At 42.2% G+C, this 24,275-nt stretch overlaps 1 protein-coding gene across 1 annotated transcript in view; it reads left to right on the plus strand.

The window, feature by feature from the left end:
• The window catches only part of Sec31 (COPII coat complex component secretory 31), a 485,856-nt gene extending 461,785 nt beyond the window's left edge, over positions 1 to 24,071 (plus strand). Inside the window, exons 21-23 of the mRNA XM_080283301.1 lie at positions 17,466 to 17,660; positions 19,454 to 19,525; positions 23,831 to 24,071. Coding sequence (XP_080139427.1) covers positions 17,466 to 17,660; positions 19,454 to 19,525; positions 23,831 to 24,019 — 456 coding nt within the window. The 3' untranslated portion in view covers positions 24,020 to 24,071. The remainder of the gene's footprint in view (positions 1 to 17,465; positions 17,661 to 19,453; positions 19,526 to 23,830) is intronic.
• Positions 24,072 to 24,275: the final 204 nt, after the last annotated feature.

Genomic DNA, 24,275 nt, shown 5'->3' on the forward strand with positions numbered 1-24,275 from the left:
GTGTTGTCCCCACACAGAAAGAAAGATATAAACAACATTGAGAGAATACAAAGAACAGCTGCCAAGATGGTCCATAGTCTGGCAGATCTGTCATACAGAGAGACGTTGGAAAAGCTGGATTTGCCTTCCATAGAGGAAAGGAGAAAGAGGGGAGATATGATTGCAGTGTTTAGGACCATAATAGGACTGGATAAAATTGACTGAGAAGATGTGTTTGTATGGGATAAGAGAGCAACAAGAGAACATGGAATGAAATTGAATAAGTCAAGCTGCTTGAAGGATATCAAGAAATATAGCTTTCCTTACAGAAGTATAGACTTATGGAATAGCCTGGACAAAGAGATCGTCCAGTCTAAAAACTTAAACGAGTTTAAAGCTAAATTTGACTTACTGAGAAACAACGACGGGAACCCATGAGCATAGCACATTTCGTGTATATCACAATTAGATATATTAGGTAAATACATAAATATTTGGAATGACGTAGACGAAAAGGTGGTGCAGGAGAAAAACATTCATGTGTGTAAAAGCAAAGTAGATAAATGTGGATATGGAGACAGGACAATATGAACATTATTCAGTTCCTGTATACTACAAATAGGTAAATACACACACACACACACACACACACACACACACACACACACACACACACACACGTGTAGAGAGGAAGAAAGGAATTTTGAAAAAGGTATAATAGACAAATGCAAGGATGAACCCAAACTATTTTATAGATTTGTCAATGGCAAATTGAAACAAAAGGAAGATCACCAAACTGAAAGTAGAAGGAGAGGTCTATAAAGATGCGGCAATGCAAGCAGAAATAATGAATAAATGTTTCCAATCAGTTTTCACTAATGAAAAGGAGTTTGTGGAAGGAGAGGGAGTGACTAGAAATGTAGTGATAAAAGATATAAAAGTGGAAGTACAGGAAGTATATAAATTATTGGAAACTCAGGATGTAAGGAAAACCCCAGGACCAGATGGAATCTCTAATTGGGTACTGAAGGAATGCAGAGAACAACTGGCAGATAAGATTCATAGTTTAATTGTGTGTTCTCTGGAAGAGGGGAAAGTGCCTCATGAATGGAAGAGGGCAAATGTGGTACCAATTTATAAGGGAGGAAACAGGGAAGAACCCCTGAATGTGTCCCTAACCAGCATGATCGCAAAATTGTGCGAGAGAATTCTGAATGATAGATGGGTAGAATATCTGGAAGAGATAAATATTTTGGCTGATAGTCAGTTCGGATTCAGAAGTGGAAGGTCATGTGTTTCCAACTTGTTGAGGTTTTACTCAAGAGCGATTGACGTGCTACAAGAGAGAGATGGTTGGGTGGATTGTGTGTATTTAGATTTGGAGAAGGTCTTCGACAAGGTACCCCGTGAGAGACTAATGTGGAAACTAGAGCATGTAGGAGTCTTTCATTCTCCATTCTCTCCACATGTCCAAACCACCTCAGTGTATTTCTCCTAATCTTCTCAACCACATCCACATCCACCCCACAATGTTCCTTCACTTCTTCATTTGTCAACCTGTCCCTCCATGTCATTCCACATGCTCCTCTCAAGTAACTCATTTCCACTGCTCTCACTCTTGACTTGTTCCCCTCTTGCAAGGTCCACGCCTCACTTCCATACGTCATGGTAGGGATCACAATACTATCATACAGTGACTTCTTAACTTCCATACTCAGCTCCCTATTTCTCATCACTGCTTTCAGTGAACCAACAACCCTCCTTCCCTGCTGTACCCTTTCACGCACTTCATCCCCCAAAGTTCCATCCTTACTCATCACACTACCCAAGTACTTGAATGCACTCACATTCTCCATATCCTCACCATCCAACCACACTGTACACTCTGTGACTTCATTCCTCTCAAATACCATAACTTTACTTTTGTTTACATTAACTTTCAGCTTCCTCTTCCTACACACTGTCCCAAATTCATTCACCAAACCTTGCAACTCCCATTCATCTTGACTCAGCAATACTGTATCATCAGCAAACAGCAGCACGGGAATCTTCCAAATCTCACCCTCATTCATTAGAGCCACCCCCACATCCACTGCCCTACCTTGCACCTCCCTTACAACCCCATCCTTGTATATATTAAACAGCCATGGAGACATCACACAACCCTGTTTCAGTCTCACATTGAGATCAAAGAACTCACTCAGCTCACCATCCACTCTCATCGTAGCCCTAGCTTCCTCGTACATACTCTTCACAGCACTCAACAATTTTCCCTCCACTCCATATATTCTTAATACCTTCCACATACCTTGCCTATCTATTCTGTCATAAGCTTTCTCGAAGTCCATGAAGGCAGCATACACTTTCCTTCCCTTCTCTAGATACTTCTCAACTAAACGTCTTAGAACAGATATCTGATCTACATACCCTTTTCCCTTCCTAAATCCCCCTTGTTCTTCTCCAACTAGCTCCTCTGTCATATGCCTAACCCTATCAATGAGTGTTCTACCATATATTTTACCAGTCACACTAAGAAGGCAAATACCCCTATGGTTACCACATACTTCTCTCTCCCCTTTTCCTTTGTATAGAGGAACAATTATACCTGATTTCCAGTCCTCTGGAACCCTTCCCTCTTCCCAAGCCAATCTACACAACTTCCATATCCACTCTACAACAATCTCACCCCCATGCCTCAGCATTTCACCACACACTCCGTTAATTCCTGGGGCCTTTCCCAACTTAATCTTCTTCATTGCTTCCACTACTTCCGCCTTACTGATGTCTTCCTCCCTCCTCTCATCTCTTCTTCCAGCCATTCCCCAACCACTTATACTCGCACTGCTCTCACTCTCTACATTCAACAAATCCTCAAAGTGCTTCTTCCATCTCCTCAATTTCTCTCTCTTCTCCACCAACAGTCTATTATTCCTATCTTTCACTCCCCTGCTATTTCCCCTTTCACACTGCCTTACTTTCTTTACCTCCTTCCAAAACAATTTCTTACTCACCCTCCATTTCACACTCAGATTCCTCCCAAACTCTTCATCCACTTTCTTCTTACTCTCCTTCACCAGTCTCTTAACCTCCCTTCTCCTGCTCACATATACCTCTCTCTTCTCACTCTCATCTTCTCCCCTTCCTCTACTTGCTAACTATTCACTATATGCCTTCTTCTTTTGTTTCACAGCTTGTTTCACCTCATCATTCCACCATGCTGTCCCTTGCACACCCTTGCATCTCCTCCTCACTCCACAAACCGCCTCACACGCTGCGCCTATCTCTTTCCGTGAATATCTTCCATACGTCTTCCACCCCTTCCATCTGCTCTAGCTCATACCTTCCCAATCTTTCTTCCACTATATTCTTATACTTCGTAATTTTCTCACTATCTTGCAATTTCTCTACTCTTCTCACAGATGTTTCCTCCTGTCTTCCCCTTCATCTCCTCAACCATTTGCTTTGCAACTTTACCTTGGCCATCACTAAGTGATGGTCTAAGACTCCATTCCCCCACCCTCTCCACACTCTTGCATCCAACACTTGTCTTCTCATTCACTCATCCACACACACACACACACACACACACACACACAGCCGGAGAGAGAGGACGTCCCAGGCATCGCTCCTGACCTTGAGTAGTTTCAGGAATTTTGTCTGTCCTGTCTCCTAGGGTCTTTCTTTAAATTTAAAATAATGAAAGTTGGTAGACTACCAAAAATGTAAAGATTTGTTGGCAATAGTATACATGAATGTTTGTGGCTTATTGGTAACAGCTGTTCAGGTACTTGATCGGTACGTTAAAGATGGCCGAAAATGTAAACAATGAGGGAATGGAATTTCAAGGATTTGATGCTAATACTAATGTCATGGACCTAGTGAAAACATTAATTATGAGGATTAGTGAACTCGAAAAAAAAGTAGAGAATCTAGTGATAAAGGATGTGTCAGGAAATACGGAAACCACCATACAGAGTCTAATCCAGTCCAACGAAACAGCCAATGAAGAGATAAAGAATTTGAAGCGGGAAAATGTTGAACTGAGGAGGAAACTTGAAGAGAGTACCAATAAAACGGAGAAGGTGAGTAAATGTACTAGAAGAACACAAGGCAAAGTGGGCACACGTAGAGGAAGAACAGAAAGAAGTGGTCAGCTTAAGAGAGATCATCCAGGAAGAAAGGGAAATGAACAAGAAAGAAATGGAAGAAAATGTAGTGAAAATACTGAAGAAAAAAGAGAAAATAGTGAGAGAAACTGTAGAAAGGAACAGATGTGTGATAGTATTTGGAAACAGGGAAGAGGAAGAAAAGGTTAGGTTCGCAAGACTCGAGAGAGACACGAACATGGTGAGAGGAATATTAGGCAAGATTGACCCCGAAGGAAACAAGTGGGTAAAAGAAATTGAGGAAGTAAGGAGGATAGGGCCTTATAAGAAAGGGGAAACAAGACCAATGAGAGTCAAGTTTACATCAGAAAGTGTAATAAATGAGATACTTAAAGTGACCTGGAAATTAAGCAAAGAGGCGGGGATGGAAAATATTATAATAAGAAAAGATCTGAATGAAGAAGAAAGAGAAGCTTTAAAATCATTAAAGGAAGAAGTAAAGGAAAAAAATGATAAGAGGACAGAGGAAGAACGTAATACTTTTTTTTGGAGAGTATTGGATATGAAAGTAAGGAAATGGTATTTAAGGAAATAGAAGTGAAGGAAATTAGGGGGGATGGTTGTGAAAGATCAGAAGTTGAGGAAGTGGTACGGACAGAGAGTAGGAGAGAAGAGGGTATTAATAATGTCAAAAATAATTTGAAGGTGATATATACTAATGTTGATGGTTTCATATCGACAAGGATCGAAATTAATGATTTCTTGAGAGAACATGAACCTGATGTCATGTGCTTTGTAGAGACCAAATTAAGAGAAGATATTGATGTTCATTTGGGAGATGGTAAATACAAACTGTGGAGAAAAGACAGAAAAGAAAAAAGGGAGGAGGAGTGATGATAGCAGTGAAGAACAACATAAATGTAGATACTGTGGAAATGGGAGAAGGCAGGGCTGAAGTGATATATATGAAATTAGAAACTGGAGAGAATGTTAAGAGAGATATGGCGGTAGTGTATGTTCCCCCAAAGACGAGAGCATGGAAGGATGACGAATACCATGAGATGTTGTCAGATATGGCTAGCTACTTGCAAAAAATAATTGAGAAAAGCAATAATATAATTTTGGTGGGTGACTTTAATTGTAAAGAGGTGAACTGGGAGGAATGGTACTCGGGAGGCGGTGAGGATTCGTGGGGTACTATGTTATTAAATATAATAATGAATAATGTGATGACGCAGTGGGTCAAAGAAGAGACACGGTTTCGAGGTGAGGACACACCAGCAAGGTTAGATTTACTATTCACCAAAGAACCTGATGTAATAGAATCATTGGAATATCTCTGTCCTTTGGGAAAAAGTGATCACGTGGTCATTGAGTTCCAGATGTTAATAGGAAACGTCGAGCCAAGAGACGAGCTTCATAGACAGGGAAGATACAACTTTGGCAAAGCAAATTTTACAGGATTGAGAAACTTTTTTGAAAATGCGGATTGGAGAAAATTCAGAGAAACAAGAGAGATACAGAGGAAGTGGGATATCTTTCTAGACCTCTATAATTTGGGAGTGGAAAAATTTGTACCAAGAGTAAGAGGGAAAGAAAACAGGAAAAAGGAGTGGTTTAATAGAAGGTGTATGATAGCCAAAAAAGAGAGAGATAAGGCGTGGAACAATTGGAGAAAGAGAGGTAACGACAGAACAAAGGAAGAATATAAAAGAACAAGAAACGAATACACAAGAATACGTAGGGAAGAAGAAAGGAATTTTGAAAAAGGTATAATTGACAAATGCAAGGATGAACCCAAACTGTTTTATAGATTTGTTAATGGCAAACTGAAACAAAAGGAAGGAATCACCAAGCTGAAAGTAGATGGAGAGGTCTTTAATGATGCGGCAATGCAAGCAGAAATAATGAACAAACGTTTCCAGTCAGTTTTCACTAAAGAAAAGGAGCTTGTGGAAGGGGAGGGAGTGATTAGAAATGTTCCGGTGATGAAAGATATAAAAGTGGAGGTGCAGGAAGTGTATAAATTACTGGAAACTCAAGATGTAAGGAAAGCCCCAGGACCTGATGGAATTTCTAATTGGGTACTGAAGGAATGCAGAGAACAACTGGCGGATAAAATTCACAGTTTAATTGTATGCTCACTGGAAGAGGGGAAAGTGCCAAAAGAATGGAAGAGGGCAAATGTGGTACCAATTTACAAGGGAGGAAACAGGGAAGAACCCCTGAATTATAGACCAGTGTCTCTAACCAGCATGGTCGCAAAATTGTGTGAGAGAATCCTGAAAGACAGATGGATAAAATATCTGGAAGAGATGAATATTTTGGCTGAATGTCAGTTTGGATTCAGAAGTGGAAGGTCATGTGTTTCAAACTTGTTGAGCTTTTACTCAAGAAGCGATTGATGTGGTACAGGAGAGAGATGGTTGGGTGGATTGTGTGTACTTAGACTTAGAGAAGGCCTTTGACAAGGTACCTCATAAAAGACTAATGTGGAAACTAGAATATATAGGAGGACTAAAGGGGAAACTTCTGGAATGGATGAGAGACTTTTTGAGAGACAGACAAATGAGGACAGTAATAAAGGAAAAGATGTCTGGATGGAGGGAAGTAACAAGTGGAGTCCCTCAAGGCTCAGTGTTGGCGCCAGTAATGTTCCTGATTTATGTAAATGATATGGTAGATGGAGTGAACAGTTATGCGAGTCTGTTTGCTGATGATGTAAAGATCTTGAGGAAGATAGAGGTTGAGGAGGATTGTAAAATACTGCAGGAGGATTTGGATAGGATACACAATTGGAGCCGGACGTGGGAAATGAAATTTAATGTAAAGAAATGTAAAATATTGGAAATGGGTAAAAGTACCAGGAGACCATCACTGAATTATTTTTTGGGTAATGAATTAATCACAAAAAGGAGAGAAGAGAAAGATTTGGGAGTGCTGGTCCAAGATAGTTTGTCACCAGAAAAGCACATTAACAAGATAGTTGGAGAGACTTATAAGCTCTTGACTAACATAAGAGTAGCATTTCATTATATGGATGAGGAAATGATGAAAAAATTGATAGTGGCCATGATCCGCCCCAGGTTAGAATATGCAGCGGTAGTGTGGTCCCCACACAAAAAGAAAGATATAAACAAGATTGAGAGAATACAAAGAACAGCAACCAAGATGGTCCCCAGTCTGACAGACCTGTCATACAGAGAGAGGCTGGAAAAACTGGATTTGCCTTCGTTAGAGGAAAGGAGAAAGAGGGGAGACATGATTGCGGTGTTCAGGACCATGGTGGGAGTAGATAAAATTGACAAAGAAGATCTGTTTGTATGGGATAAGAGAGCAACAAGAGGACATGGAATGAAATTGAAAAAGTCAAGCTGCTTGAAGGATATCAAGAAATATAGCTTTCCTTACAGAAGTATAGACTTATGGAATAGCCTGGACAAAGAGATCGTCCAGTCTAAAAACATAAACGAGTTTAAAGTTAAATTCGACTTATTGAGAAACAGCGACGGAAACCCACGAGCATAGTACATTCCGTGTATATCACAATTAGGTATATTCTTAAATATTTGGAATGACTTAGACAAAGAGGTGGTGCATGAGAAAAACATTCATGTGTGTAAAGGTAGACTTGATAAATGTGGATATGGAGACAGGACAACACGAGCATTGCTCAATTCCTGTATACTACAAATAGGTAAACAAATAGGTAAATACACACACACACACACACACACACACACACACACACACACACACACACACACACACACACACACAGCCGGAGAGAGCGGACGTCCCAGGCATCGCTCCTAACCTTGAGTAGTTTCAGGAATTTTGTCTGTCCTGTCTCCTAGGGTCTTTCTTTAAATTTAAAATAATGAAAGTTAGTACACTACCGAAAATGTAAAGATTGGTTGGCAATAGTATACATGAATGTTTGTGGCTTATTCGGTAACAGCTGTTTAGGTACTTTGCATTAAACATGGCCGAAAATGTATACAATGAGGGAATGGAATTTCAAGGATTTGATGCTAATACTAATGTCATGGACCTGGTGAAAACATTAATTATGAGGATTAGTGAACTCGAAAAAAAAGTAGAGAATCTAGTGGTAAAGGATGTGTCAGGAAATACGGAAACCACCATACAGAGTCTAATCCAGTCCAACGAAACAGCCAATGAAGAGATTAGGAATTTGAAAAGGGAAAATGTTGAACTGAGGAGGAAACTTGAAGAGAGTACTAATAAAATGGAGAAGGTGAGTAATGTATTAGAAGAACATAAGGCAAAGTGGGCACACGTAGAAGAAGAACAGAAAGAAGTGGTCAGCTTAAGAGAGATCATCCAGGAAGAAAGGGAAATGAATAAGAAAGAAATGGAAGAAAATGTAGTGAAAATACTGAAGAAAAAAGAGAAAATAGTGAGAGAAACTGTAGAAAGGAACAGATGTGTGGTAGTATTTGGAAACAGGGAAGAGGAAGAAAAGGTTAGGTTCGCAAGACTCGAGAGAGACACGAACATGGTGAGAGGAATATTAGGCAAGATTGACCCCGAAGGAGACAAGTGGGTAAAAGAAATTGAGGAAGTAAGGAGGATAGGGCCTTATAAGAAAGGGGAAACAAGACCAATGAGAGTCAAGTTTACATCAGAAAGTGTAATAAATGAGATACTTAAAGTGACCTGGAAATTAAGCAAAGAGGCAGGGATGGAAAATATTATAATAAGAAAAGATCTGAATGAAGAAGAAAGAGAAGTTTTAAAATCATTAAAGGAAGAAGTATAGGAAAAAAATGATAAGAGGACAGAGGAAGAACGTAATACTTTTTTTTGGAGAGTATTGGATATGAAAGTAAGGAAATGGTATTTAAGGAAATAGAAGTGAAGGAAACTAGGGGGGATGGTTGTGAAAGATCAGAAGTTGAGGAAGTGGTATGGACAGAGAGTAGGAGAGAAGAGGGTATTAATAATGTCAAAAATAATTTGAAGGTGATATGAGGCGTCTAGAACCAAAGGGGCATCGGCGCCAAAATGTACTTTTGAGTTATGACGCTTTAAAGTTGTGTTTATGGCAACGTGATAACCAGAAGGCAATAAACAAACCTTTTATACATCAAAATGATCATCAGCGCCTATGCTCTACATGTAAAGCCAAAAACACAAAACAATAATAACCGTAACCACATAATAGGCAGTAAACCAAACCCCCAATTTATAAGTGGGCATAATAACATATTGTAGGGATTTAAAAACCTAGCAGAAAAAACATCAACGAATGTATTAATGTACAAAACTTTATTAACTGAAGATTCCAGTTCACTTAATATTAATAAATGAATTATTATTACTGTAATTTCACGTTTTTGACAACGAAAACTGAAATCAATGCAGTTATTATTTTTCCTGTCATAATAGATTGAAATAATAACACTAAAAAAAAAAGTAGTGTAGTGCTTAAGTAAATTGAGAAGGGGTAGTGGGGGGTTAAATGGTGGGGTCGTCATCTAGGAGATCGACATCCAACTCTGCCTCCTTGGTGCCACGCCCCCTCCCACTGTCTCCCCTCACCACTCTCTTTTCCTCTTCCTTTCTACCTTTTTCCACTTCTCCACACACTGCTGACACTTACGAGAGGTTATAGGCACCACCTCCTCACTGTAACTATGTGATGAACTCATCTTGTCCCCCCCCCCTTCAACCCCAATAACAACAGCTCATCTTGTCACCAATAATCCACGATAAATGGGGTAAAAATCCAATACATAATAATTATACACTTAGTGAACATGGGAGGGAAGCCTCACCGGCACACCGGGCGGGCCACACGCTTGCTGATTGGCTGCTCTGGGGGAGTGGCAGAGAGTGAGAATGCTGATTGGTTTGGGCTGTGTGGCTTAGATGCCTGCCTGCTCTGATTTGTTCGCCCGGCAGCATGGACAAACCCACGTGACTTTGAGCCCCTCTGCCACTGTCCAAAAGGCCGAATCTTGTATGGCAACCAGTGCTGTCACTGGGAAGAGGGTTAAGCCTGATGTCTCCCCTACGAACTCAAAACCAGTATATTGGTGGGGATGCCCCTGTGGCTCTAGACGCCTCATATATACTAATGTTGATGGTTTCATATTGACAAGGATCGAAATTAATGATTTCTTGAGAGAACATGAACCTGATGTCATGTGCTTTGTAGAGACCAAATTAAGAGAAGATATTGATGTTCATTTGGGAGATGGTAAATACAAACTGTGGAGAAAAGACAGAAAAGAAAAAAAGGGAGGAGGAGTGATGATAGCAGTGAAGAACAACATAAATGTAGATACTGTGGAAATGGGAGAAGGCAGGGCTGAAGTGATATATATGAAATTAGAAACTGGAGAGAATGGTAAGAGAGATATGGCGGTAGTGTATGTTCCCCCAAAGACGAGAGCATGGAAGGATGACGAATACCATGAGATGTTGTCAGATATGGCTAGCTACTTGCAAAAAATAATTGAGAAAAGCAATAATATAATTTTGGTGGGTGACTTTAATTGTAAAGAGGTGAACTGGGAGGAATGGTACTCGGGAGGCGGCGAGGATTCGTGGGGCACTGTGTTATTAAATATAATAATGAATAATGTGTTGACGCAGTGGGTCAAAGAAGAGACACGGTTTCGAGGTGAGGACACACCAGCAAGGTTAGATTTACTGTTCACCAAAGAACCCGATGTAATAAAATCATTGGAATATCTCTGTCCTTTGGGAAAAAGTGATCACGTGGTCATTGAGTTCCAGATGTTAATAGGAAACGTCGAGCCAAGAGACGAGCTTCATAGACAGGGAAGATACAACTTTGGCAAAGCAAATTTTACAGGATTGAGAAAATTTTTTGAACATGCGGATTGGAGAAAATTCAGAGAAACAAGAGAGATACAGAGGAAGTGGGATATCTTTCTAGACCTCTATAATTTGGGAGTGGAAAAATTTGTACCAAGAGTAAGAGGGAAAGAAAACAGGAAAAAGGAGTGGTTTAATAGAAGGTGTATGATAGCCAAAAAAGAGAGAGATAAGGTGTGGAACAATTGGAGAAAGAGAGGTAACGACAGAACAAAGGAAGAATATAAAAGAACAAGAAACGAATACACAAGAATACGTAGGGAAGAAGAAAGGAATTTTGAAAAAGATATAATTGACAAATACAAGGATGAACCCAAACTGTTTTATAGATTTGTTAATGGCAAACTGAAACAAAAGGAAGGAATCACCAAGCTGAAAGTAGATGGAGAGGTCTTTAAGGATGCGGCAATGCAAGCAGAAATAATGAACAAACGTTTCCAGTCAGTTTTCACTAAAGAAAAGGAGCTTGTGGAAGGGGAGGGAGTGATTAGAAATGTTCCGGTGATGAAAGATATAAAAGTGGAGGTGCTGGAAGTGTATAAATTATTGGAAACTCAAGATGTAAGGAAAGCCCCAGGACCTGATGGAATTTCTAATTGGGTACTGAAGGAATGCAGAGAACAACTGGCGGATAAAATTCACAGCTTAATTGTATGCTCACTGGAAGAGGGGAAAGTGCCAAAAGAATGGAAGAGGGCAAATGTGGTACCAATTTACAAGGGAGGGAACAGGGAAGAACCCCTGAATTATAGACCAGTGTCTCTAACCAGCATGGTCGCAAAATTGTGTGAGAGAATCCTGAAAGACAGATGGATAAAATATCTGGAAGAGATGAATATTTTGGCTGAATGTCAGTTTGGATTCAGAAGTGGAAGGTCATGTGTTTCAAACTTGTTGAGCTTTTACTCAAGAGCGATTGATGTGGTACAGGAGAGAGATGGTTGGGTGGATTGTATGTACTTAGACTTAGAGAAGGCCTTTGACAAGGTACCTCATAAGAGACTAATGTGGAAACTAGAATATATAGGAGGACTAAAGGGGAAACTTCTGGAATGGATGAGAGACTTTTTGAGAGACAGACAAATGAGGACAGTAATAAAGGAAAAGATGTCTGGATGGAGGGAAGTAACAAGTGGAGTCCCTCAAGGCTCAGTGTTGGCGCCAGTAATGTTCCTGATTTACGTAAATGATATGGTAGATGGAGTGAACAGTTATGCGAGTCTGTTTGCTGATGATGTAAAGATCTTGAGGAAGATAGAGGTTGAGGAGGATTGTAAAATACTGCAGGAGGATTTGGATAGGATACACAATTGGAGCCGGACGTGGGAAATGAAATTTAATGTAAAGAAATGTAAAATATTGGAAATGGGTAAAAGTACCAGGAGACCATCACTGAATTATTTTTTGGGTAATGAATTAATCACAAAAAGGAGAGAAGAGAAAGATTTGGGAGTGCTGGTCCAAGATAGTTTGTCACCAGAAAAGCACATTAACAAGATAGTTGGAGAGACTTATATGCTCTTGACTAACATAAGAGTAGCATTTCATTATATGGATGAGGAAATGATGAAAAAATTGATAGTGGCCATGATCTGCCCCAGGTTAGAATATGCAGCGGGAGTGTGGTGCCCACACAAAAAGAAAGATATAAACAAGATTGAGAGAATACAAAGAACAGCAACCAAGATGGTCCCCAGTCTGACAGACCTGTCATACAGAGAGAGGCTGGAAAAACTGGATTTGCCTTCGTTAGAGGAAAGGAGAAAGAGGGGAGACATGATTGCGGTGTTCAGGACCATGGTGGGAGTAGATAAAATTGACAAAGAAGATCTGTTTTTATGGGATAAGAGAGCAACAAGAGGACATGGAATGAAATTGAAAAAGTCAAGCTGCTTGAAGGATATCAAGAAATATAGCTTTCCTTACAGAAGTAGAGACTTATGGAATAGCCTGGACAAAGAGATCGTCCAGTCTAAAAACTTAAACGAGTTTAAAGTTAAATTCGACTTATTGAGAAACAGCGACGGAAACCCACGAGCATAGTACATTCCGTGTATATCACAATTAGGTATATTCTTAAATATTTGGAACAACTTAGACAAAGAGGTGGTGCATGAGAAAAACATTCATGTGTGTAAAGGTAGACTTGATAAATGTGGATATGAAGACAGGACAACACGAGCATTGCTCAATTCCTGTATACTACAAATAGGTAAATACACACACACACACACACACACACACACACACACACACGTATACTTCAATATACGATACCTCTGGATGCGATTCCCTGGCTTAGCAATGGGGTAGAAATACCATCATACCCTACTTGATGATGGCTGCAACAAGGTTTAACAATGGGCCCTCCGAGGTCTCGTCCACGCTGGTGGGCCCAAATTTTGAATCACGCGCGTTTCCGCGGCCAGCTGAGCCCGCCCACCTCCCAGATTGCAGAGAAACTCTTGCGCAGCCTCCACAGCCATCGCTTATCCCGCGCTCATCCATTTCGTTCTTCTCCCACCGGTCATCTCTCAGTGAGGAACTGTCTTATGCTCACCCACCCTGCATCATGTTGCATCACCAGTGTTACACAAACCGCCATCATAGTGCATTGTAACTGTGTACGAGTGATGCTGTGGGTAGAACAGTGATACTAATCATGTGTGGAGTGCGATTTTGTGTGAATTTTGGTCTAAATAAGTGTGATCATGTCTGGTAAGGGCTCTGCATATGGTGGTGCTAGTGGAGTCCCTAGTGGGGGTGATAAGTGGCCTGCTAGTGTTGATGCTGGCGATGTTCCCATGAACCGTGCTCGTAAAACTGTGTCTTGGAAGTGAAGTTAGATATTCTTAAGCGCCACAGCAAAGGCGAGGGTGCGTGTGCCATTGCCTCGGCTCTCCACCTGGCCCAGTCGTCTGTCTCCACTATTTTCAAGGAGGAGGAGGCCATTAAGGCTGCCGCTGAAGAGGTTGCAACCTTATCTGCCTCCTGTATTGCCCACCATAGAGAGCTTGCGATGAAGGAGCTGGAGCAGATGCTCCATACGTGGATGGAGAACCAGAACAGGAGGAAGGCACCCAAGAGTCAGGCAATCATATGTACCAAGGCTTTCTCACTAGGGGAAGAAATAAAGGTGAGGTGAAATTTTGATAATACCAAAACATTTAAGGTTAGCCATGGTGGTTTGATCGCTTCAAGAGGAGGACAAACTTGCACCACGTGAAGAGGTATGGTGAGGTACGGTGGCGGCAGCAGCGTTTCCTGACGAGCGGAAGCGCATCAACGCAGAGGGTAGCTGCATTGCAAAGCAGGTCTTGAATTTTGACGAGACTGGCTCTTTTGGAAGAGAATGTCCTCAAAAACATTCCATGCACCAGAGAAATAGTCTATGCCAAGGTTCAAGGCTTCGAAGGACTGGCTTACACTGCTGCTGGGGGACAACTCCGAGGGCAACCTCAGGTTGAAGCCGCTGCTGGTCTACCACTGAGAACCCCAAGGCTCTGGTGGAGTATGTCAAGGAGAATTTAGGGGTGATTTGGAAGTCAAACAAGAAGGCCTTGCTGACTTGCAACATTATTCTTCATATTTTCACTCCTACCTTTCTCATGTCCTGAAAATTTATGCCTCCAGGGAGAACTTAGCCAACAGATTTCTCGGGGTGGTAGACAATGCGCCCATCCACCCTGCTGTGATGAAGGACTGGTCAAGCAACATAGAAGTGGTGTTCCTGCCCCCCAACACCACGTCCTTGTTTCAACCCATGGATCAGAGGGTGATCGCAATGTTTAAGGCATATTACTGTCACCACACTATGCAGCAGTTGGTGAGGGCCTCTGACAGCGACGACAAGACGAAAGCGCGGATGTTCCGGAAAGACTAAAATATACACCATGCCATAGAGAACATCACTGCTGCATGGCGGAAAGTTAGCCAGCCCACCATGAACGGTGTGTGGCGGAAGCTGTGGCCAGAGTGCATTCACTCCTTCAACGGCTTCCCCGAGGGCATGCAGGCTCCCTCAGTGCAACATGCGTGGCAGGAAATTATTCAGCTGTCACACAAGGAGGGCTTCGGGGAGATTGTCAAGGAGGACATGAAGGAGGTCCTGGAAAGCCACAGGGAGGAGCTCAGCATGAATAGCTCCTCAATAAAGAGATTCAGCAGGTGCACCAAGAGGCACAGGAGGAGGAGGTCATTTCTGAAGTGTGAGCCATCAATATGAAAATTCTGGGGAGATGGTGACCAAGGTGGACGAGGTCATTGCACTTATGCGCGCACATGACCCTCTCCCAGGACTAAGCAGGGATGCAGATGATCGGCTGGAGGAGGGGACGAAGCTGTACAGGACAATGCTAGAGAAAAAGAAGAGGATGGCCAGGCAGACTACAATCACTACCTTCTTCAAACAGGCCCCCGGCATGCCAGTGACCCACAGAGGATCTTCCCAGCCCTCAACCAGCAGAGCATCTCCCCAGCCCTCAACCAGGAGAGCATCTCCCCAGCCCTCAATCAGCAGAGCATCTCCCCAGCCCTCAATCAGCAGAGCATCTCCCCAGCCCTCAACCAGCAGAGCATCTCCCCAGCCCTCAACCAGCAGAGCATCTCCACAGCCCTCAACCAGCAGAGCATCTCCACAGCCACCGACCAGCAGACACACACCCAGAACCTCATTCCGTCGAAGATGTGCTCGGCCCCTAGTGCTGAACCTCACCTCCAGCTGATCCCAGTCTCCTGTGTTACCTTTGTCTCCATTGTGGCACTCTGCAACTCCATCGCTGGCTTCCTCGCCGCAGCCTTTATCTCCCACACCATTTTGGCCACTGCCTCTGTCTCCCTCGCCATGACGTGAGCCACCGCATCTGTCTCCCTCGCCATGACGTGAGCCACCGCATCTGTCTCCCTCGCCATGATGTGAGCCACTGCATCTGTCTCCATCGCTACCTCATCAGTCATTGCAGTGGCCTCCCTTGCCACCTCACTGGTCATAGCAGCTGTCTCCCTCACCACCTCCTTTGGCATCGCATCGCACTCCATTACCACCCCCTAGAGCCATCGCATCGCTCTCCATCACCTCCAGAGCCATCACATAGCACCCCATCGCCACCAACTGAGTCATCACATCGCACTCCATCACCACCACCTGAGTCATCGCATCGCACTCCATCACCACCACCTGAGTCATCGCATCGCACCCCATCACCACCCCCAGAGCCATCGCATTGCACCCCATCGCCACCACCAGAGTCATCGCATTGCACTCCATCGCCACCACCTGAGTCATCACATCGCACTCCATCGCCACCACCTGAGTCATTGCATCGCACCCCATCGCCACCCCCAGAGCCATCGCATTGCACTCCATCGCCACCACCTGAGTCATCGCATCGCACCCCATCGCCACCCCAAGAGCCATTGCAGTGCACTCCATCACCACCACCAGAGTCATCACATTGCACCCCATCGCCATTGCCTGAGTCATTGCATCGCACCCCATCACCATCCCCAGACCCAGTGCATTAGTTTCTTGCTACCATCGCCCCACCTCACCAGGCTCCCCCCCCTTCTGACCCTCCCCCAGAGATTGGGTTTGAGGTCTTTGAGGAGGATGAGTGAGTGCTAAGGAACACCACATGTCCCCTAGCCTCAGAAGGGATAGCAAGGATGACAACCAGTACCGAACATGGACTTACAAGAAGTAAATGATGAGAGGTGTTTGATATTTTCTGACCTGTTTTTTATGATTTTCAGATTTTATTTGTTGGTTTTAGTCAGTTATTTACTTGTGCTAGGCTTAGGTTGGCTTGTTTTACAGCTGTTAGGCTATTTAGATTGGCTTTAAACTTTTTTGTGGCCTCATTTGGGTGAGTTTAGGACTTGATTGGGGGGGAAACCCAAGGCATTTACATGTTAAATCTACCCCTGTATACGATTCCTCGCCCAGCAATGGGCTTTCGTGTAACCAATTACATCGTTAATTGGGGTATACCTGTATACATGTTCCATACTTTCTCATTGATGTGGTCAGCCGGAGATGGTCTGGTATTGATTATCTCTTAGAGGTTTCTGATGTATGTAGGGTTGAGAGACAGAGAATCTAAGACATTCTGTGTGCTGCCTCTGGCATTGTATTATAAATAATAAAGAAATAATAAAAATACAAGGACAAGCAGAATGTAATGCTGACAGTTCTGCACCATGGGGAAGTCAGGCAACAAATGGGGCCCATGTCAACCTAGTAGCCCAGGGCATTTTTTAAGAGAGAATGAGTTATAACTGGCAGGTCACCCTGCCTCTGTAGGCATTGTATAGAATTTGGAGAAAAGTAATAATGCACTTATTCCTCAGCTCTTGGCTCCTGGGGTAACTCCTCCAGTTGCCACTTTTTATTCCTGCTTGAGTTGCAAGTGCATGATACTTTATCCTAAGGTGCCTGGTAAATGAGATTGAAATGAAAAATAGTTATGTTCATGGTAGCATATTAACTCCTCATTATACCTTACTCAGGGATTCCAGCATCCTCAGTACGGATCAGAGGCAGTTGCTGTAGGACCAGCTGCTGGGGCTGGTACTCCAGGTGTTGCTGCAACTGCTGCCCCTCCAGAGCCAGCAAGCAAGGGTCCCTTACCATCAGAACATAAAGTTTTGCAGGATGTTCTCAATGAACTAAAAAATCGCTGCCTTCTGGTGGTGCAGAATCAGGTTTGATATTGCTTTTGTTATGGAGCTTCACTAGATAGTACTAATATAAACCTTATAAATATGGGTGTCTGCATGTTGTGACACATGCTGAGGACGGGCATAATCGGTCAGATGTAAACATACTTTTAAACCTTTGTAAAAACATAATGAGTAATGCTAGATTTAAAAATGAGGTGCCATTGGAAAGCACATACCTTCAGGTCTCCATGAGGTGGTGTTGCAGACTACGTGAACCATCACTGGACAGGCAGTGATTTTAGAAGGTGGTGTACTATAATCTTGCTTTTTCACTCCTATGACTGCTACCTGGAGCTTACCACACTCGGATTTTCATATTATAATTACTCTTCAGCATTGCACATATGCTGCCCCCTCTCATTAGGGCTTCAACATCAACTACCCTACTTTGTATCTTTTTTATAACTCCGTCAGTATACAGATTGAACGACCATAGAGACATGACACATCCCTGTTTCAGTCCAACATTCAGATAGAAAAATTAACTCAGTTCACTATCCACATGCACTGAAGCCTTTGTACTCTCATTCATACGCTTCATGATATTCAACACTTTCCCATTTACTCCATATATTCTTAATATTTTCCACATTCCTTGTCTGTGAAGCACAATAAATACTTAAAACATAAAAAGTGCGCAACACTTTGTCTCAATCACGAGTGAGGGAGGCAGCTATGTATCACTTATGGTGGTGGGGGCAGGACTTGGGCAGGGACCCGACTTACTGACTTCCCTACTTGATGTTAGAACGAGGCAAGTGTTGCATCGCTGTTGCATGACGTCTTGGCAAGTTTGGATCTCCAGTAGACGGCACATTACCGACTAAAGAGCACTTGTGTATATGTGTGTGTTTTTTCAAAATTCAAAATAATTTTTTACATGAATTTTTTTTGCCTTGCTGACACTCGTATTTCTGACTAAAAGAATCCCAACTAAAAGGAGTTTTACTGTAGTTAGCATCTGTGGATGTGAAACTTACCAATAAAAGAATGAGAAGAGCTCCAATAACATTAATAATGAAATTGGTAGTATAGTAATTTAGTTTGTAAAAGCAAAAGTAAGCTCGTGAAGCAGTGTTTATGTCATTAATTTCATGGAGCAATAAACCATAATTTTATATCTGTAAATAATTAAAGTACTGTAATAAGTTGCAGCTCTGATGAGTTGGTAACACGGCAGTTTGCCGTGTCCACACTCACTGTGTGCGAAGCAGTGGAAGAGAGAACTACTGTATTCTGTGTGTATATTTATATATATATATATATATATATATATATATAAAATATGGTGAAGGTTTATATCCAAGCGATGGTTGGGGTTTATTGCTCACGTAATGCCACTCGGGGATGAGTGAAGCTGGTCACTCTCATCTTAAATGTCAGGACCAACTTGCCTAGCCCCGGGCTTCTACGCTCCTCATGGGGCAACGTAGGATTGGATGATGGATGGATGTGTATATACAGGGTTTACACATTTTAAGCTACTCACAGTCTGTCAGCTCTTAGAATGCCTAACCATATGTCTTCATTCTTCTCTGAGTATTTTCGAATCACATGTATTGCATTGTAAATTCAGCATTCCTCTTTTGGCCTTTGGAGGGAGGGAAGTAGCATTATTAGATGGTGGATGTGACACCAAAATTGTATATGAATTATAGCAGTAAGTCTGATAGATCATGGGTTATATTTGTAATAGAGCAAGTAGAGACAGCTACTGCATTATAATGACATCTGTAATTCATGTACAGTATTCACCTGAGTTGTCTTTTCTGCAGCAAATGAAGCAACGCCTGGAGGATATTGGATCAAAACTGGAGGTTTTGTACGACAAACTTAGAGCAGGGCAGGTAGGTTTTGTTTTTTTCAGTTCCTTCCCCCATCCTGTGCCACCCTATTTTTCATTTATATGGTTGTCTAGTTTTGCACACCATGACTTTATATCAGTTTTTCATTAACCAGTATTTCCATTTTTAGCCATCATATGAAGTAGCATCAGGCTGCTTATAACACAGTGCAAACATTAGAAAAGAGAAACATCCCAGACTCACTGGGTGCATTTGCTTCTGTCTCTCTTTATAGGGCTTCTTGAGGCATGATAACTCCCTTGAAGTTATGAGTTACCTATCCCTTATTTTAAAATGAGAACTTCAGGATTTCATTCATGTTAGTCTGAGGGGCTGTCTAGGTCTCATGCACCACCCTAATAATCTGGGGTGCATATTTCTACACATCACCTATTTCTTGTTTCCTTATTTTCTGTTTCTTTGCATATCTGTACCTTTTTCTGCATCTTGTCAATGAATTAGAGTGGTGAAAAGGTGATCGAATTTGAAGGTGTGAGAAGTTATGGTAGGCCAAGGAGGTCGATAAAAATGGCAAATGAAAGTGTGAGAAAATAAAGTTTGGAGGTTGATCAGGCCAGGGATATTGATGAGGGATTGATTGGTTGAATGACCTTTATACGGAGGAGCCCACAACAAAAATTGGTACCCCATTCCCCTTTTTTTTAAGTCATGAGATCGCCTCTGTTTTATTGGTAATACGAAGTGCATTTGTGTGGAAGGTATGCCTTTGGGGTGGAATCACGATTCTGAGGTCATCATTGCTGAGTGAATGAGTGTGTTGCCCATTTCAGTGGACATGCTATTAGTTTGCAACTTATGTTCTACTTGTTTCTTGCTTTCTGCATCCTACCTTACCTCACCTTTAGGCAGGAAAAGAGATCATGATATTGATGATGATCATGATAATGATGACGGTGATGATGACGACCGTGACGATGATGTGCCTCTGGTCTGCCATAGGACTGTCCAGCTTTTAGTATGGGTCCTAATTAACTTGTGCCAGTATGGTAGTGTTTTCTAAGGTTCTTATTTTCTTTATAAATTTACAATACACACTGTGTATTATTAGTGGTAGGTAGGGGCACTCACCATCCACTCACTCATTGTAGTGCTGCTTTGGGTGTCTGCCCTTTCCTCTTTTCCTTCCTTCCTCTTCCATCTTTCTTTCCTCTTCCTTCTGCCTACAGGTGACTTCACATTCCCTCTTCTGTCTCTCTTTCCATCTGCCTGTGGGTGACTACACAGGGGCAAGCCAAATGGTTTCCTGTACACTAGGAAACCATTTACTACTGTGGGTGGTAACCATATATCCAAATTATGTGCCTTGTGATTTAGTGGGTAATTAGGGTGCTCCAGTTGGATTGAGCCTGTGTAGGTTTATGCCCAACAGATGGTTGCGGTTTATTGCTCATGTTATGCCACTCAGGGATGAGTGAGGCTGGTCACTGACATCTTAAATGTCTTTTCCAACTTGCCTAGCCCCAGGCTCCTACACTCCTCATGAGGTGACATAGGCATGGATGATGGATGGATGGTTTATGTGTTATTGAGAGAAGCATGTGGAGTCACATGGATAGACAGGCTGATAAATGAGGAAGTGAAGGAGCATTGTGGTGTGGATGTGGATGTGACGGAAAGCGTTAGGAGAAATACACTGAGGCGGTTTGGCCATGTGGAGAGGATGCAGAGCAAGAGACTATCGAGGAGAGTATATGTGGGTGAGTTGGAGGGGGAGGCCAAGGATGAGATGAAGGGATGGAGTGGAGAGGTATATCAGAGAGGGGGGGTGTGAGCTGGGAGCAGGGCAGTGAACTGGCAGGGGACAGGGCATCAAGGAGGCTATTTGTTTGTGGCCAACCCTTACGGGATTAAGACATCTGGCAGTAGATAGACAGACAGACATTAAGTAGCACCAGTGGCAGCATGTGGTGCATTTTAGACATGCTACTCTTTGCCCATTTACCCTTATCTCAAGCTTCTTAAGTACGTTGCAGCGCACACTGTATTATCATGCTAGCTAATAGCATATTTTTCCTGAATTAACTATTTTCGGTCTTTGTCGTAATGAATGCTTCAGTTGTAATATTATACTTTTGTTTTAGCGCTTTATTTCTGATTGTGGTACCCATTTTGCCTGTTAAGGGAGGACCTTTTTTTTATATGTATTTAGATAGTGCTGGGCAGTTTGGTGTGTTCAGTGATGGAGGACTTAGCTTGTCTAGGTAGGTAACTTTGTGTATTGGCCACTCCTTGTACGTCTGTAATTGTTCAAGATGCTTACATATGATTTGTCCATCCCTGAATATATATATTGGTATTTATTTTCCTTATTTCTTTGCTGTGGTGTCTTACTCTTGCTAGGAGGAGTGTAACCATTAAAAGCTAGCCACGCTGGGGATTTACACTCTAGAGCAGTGTTTCTTAACCTGGTGTGCTGAAATAAATTTTAGAGGTGCTGGAAAATGCTGCATTATTGTCTCTTTTTTTTCTCTCATTGGTTTTGCTTTGTATTGGCATCCTTTTTGTGTGTGTGTGTGTGTGTGTGTGTGTGTGTGTGTGTGTGTGTGTGTGTGAGAGAGAATGTATAAAATAAACTGTTAGGCAGTACTTCACTTTACTTTAACCCTGCAGCAGTGTAGCAACTTTAGTCCCAGTAACCAGATGTAAAGGGGTGCTGGACTGAGACTTTATTACAGGGGGTGCTGAGGTTGGAAAAGGTTAAGAAACGCTGCTCTAGAGTGTGGGATTAATCTTGTGTCTCAACCCACTGCCCCTCATTATCAGTTTCTGTGGAGCATATTATGGCCATTTCCTGGTATTGGCATAAGTTGCTGGTTCCTTGGTTAGTGACACTATAAATTGTTGCATATAGGTTAATGTCAGGTAGGGCATGCTAGTTTGTTAGTTACGTAGTCAGCAGCATTTACCTTGGAGGTCACCGACTCCAGTGGCTCATGGAGGTGGCTCTGTATATTTGGTAAAAACCACGAAGTCTAGAGTGCAGGAACTTGCACATAGTCTTCATTTTAACCCCTTCAGTACAGGACTTCAGCCATGGTTACAGGCATTCTCTCCCAGATATATTCAGTCTATTCCAGATATACTGCACTTCCTTTTTTGCTGAATAAGGTAGAGTTGGTGACACATTGCTCAATACCTGCACTGTATGGACATTGTCTGGCTACTGTTGCTAACGCTGCCTAAGGTAAGCAGGGTATTTGGAGAGGTGGGCAGCTCCTAGCTCATAGCCAGCCCAGATAGTTCTTGGCTGGTGACCGAGAGTGGGTGAAGCTAAAACACATCGTATGGCTACCATTGCCCTGTTCTCCCTGAGATAGCCAGGTATCTGGGGAGGCAGGCAACTAATAGCTCACAGCCAGCCTGGACAGTAAATGGCTGAAGACTGCGAGTGAGAGGAGCTAGAACATTGCTAGATGAGCAACCCTTGCATGGCCAAGCCCTAGAGCATCAGGCAGCCATTACCATCCTCCCAGCCTTCCATCTTACTTGGGAAAACATTTGATGATGACAGTGCTTCAAGGCTGGGTCCCATGGTTTGCCATAATACACCTGAATTGTCTAGGTACTGAAGGGGTTAATTAAGCAGACAAGATATCATCAGCCTTAGCAGAAGTTCACCATGTCTTGTGAGGCATGTTAACTGGAGACAAAAAGCCTTCCACTCCTACTCAGCTTTCAAGAGCTTGGGATGGTTCCTCCCACCACTGTGTAAAATACATGGTAGGTTCATAATTGGCTTGTGAGCTCACTTGCAAACAGTGTATTAAAATTCATTTGGCATGTGAAAAATTTTTGGCCATCCAGAAACTTGTTATATCCCTCGTATATTTGGTATCTTAACTTTTTTTTTTTTTTTTTTATGTTTGTAAGCTTCATAACCCAAACCAGGTAGTATACTTTGTGAATAATGTCAGCTGCATCCTCAACATCATATCTCAAAATCCTTCTTAAACCCGTCCACACCATTTGATTTATTCATCATCATTCTCTGAATTTCCACCATTGTTTATTAATTAATGTATTCTACATTTTGTATGTACTACATGTACAGTATTTAAATTAGCAAGCTGATACTTACAGAAGATAAAAGTAAATCTCTGTATAGGAAATAATTACAAGATACTATTATTGGTTAAGCAAAATACATATCAGTACAGCGGAGCAAATATCATGCACTGTACTGTCATGTTCCCCCTTTCTGCAGTGTCTTTAACACACTTCTGTCATGGAGCCAGTTGCAAGAGTACTGTTTTGACTGTGTTCCCTAATACTAATTCTTTTCCTCAGCTGGGTACACACTCCGTGTCCGGCATTCACCGCATAGTGAGCAGTGTTCAGAGTGGAGACTACAGAGCTGCCCTTACCATCCATGCAGAGACTATAGCCAAGGGTAGCTTCTCTGAGCTCTCCTCCTTTATGCCTGCTCTAAAGTTACTCCTTCAGTACTGTATGCAACTGCAGGTGTTCTTACAGTAGTGGTACTAGTTGTAGTAGTAGTAGTAGTAGTAGTAATTAAATGATTTGAATAGGAAAACATTATGTAAACATAAATACCCTGAGCTTAGGGAAAGGAATGAAATGAACGGATCTTGAATCTGGCTCTCTGTTACCTTTTTTCGTTTTTCTCTTGGAGGGAACAATCATCCGGGCTCATGGCCTTAGGTTCCTTCTTTCTTACATAATATAATATATATATAACCACTAACTGTGGAGCATAATTTGACTGATATAA

This window comes from Coenobita brevimanus, chromosome 97, assembly GCF_032717465.1.
Source record: "Coenobita brevimanus isolate Jiangsu-jjx chromosome 97, ASM3271746v2, whole genome shotgun sequence".
NCBI classification, from domain to species: domain Eukaryota; kingdom Metazoa; phylum Arthropoda; class Malacostraca; order Decapoda; family Coenobitidae; genus Coenobita; species Coenobita brevimanus.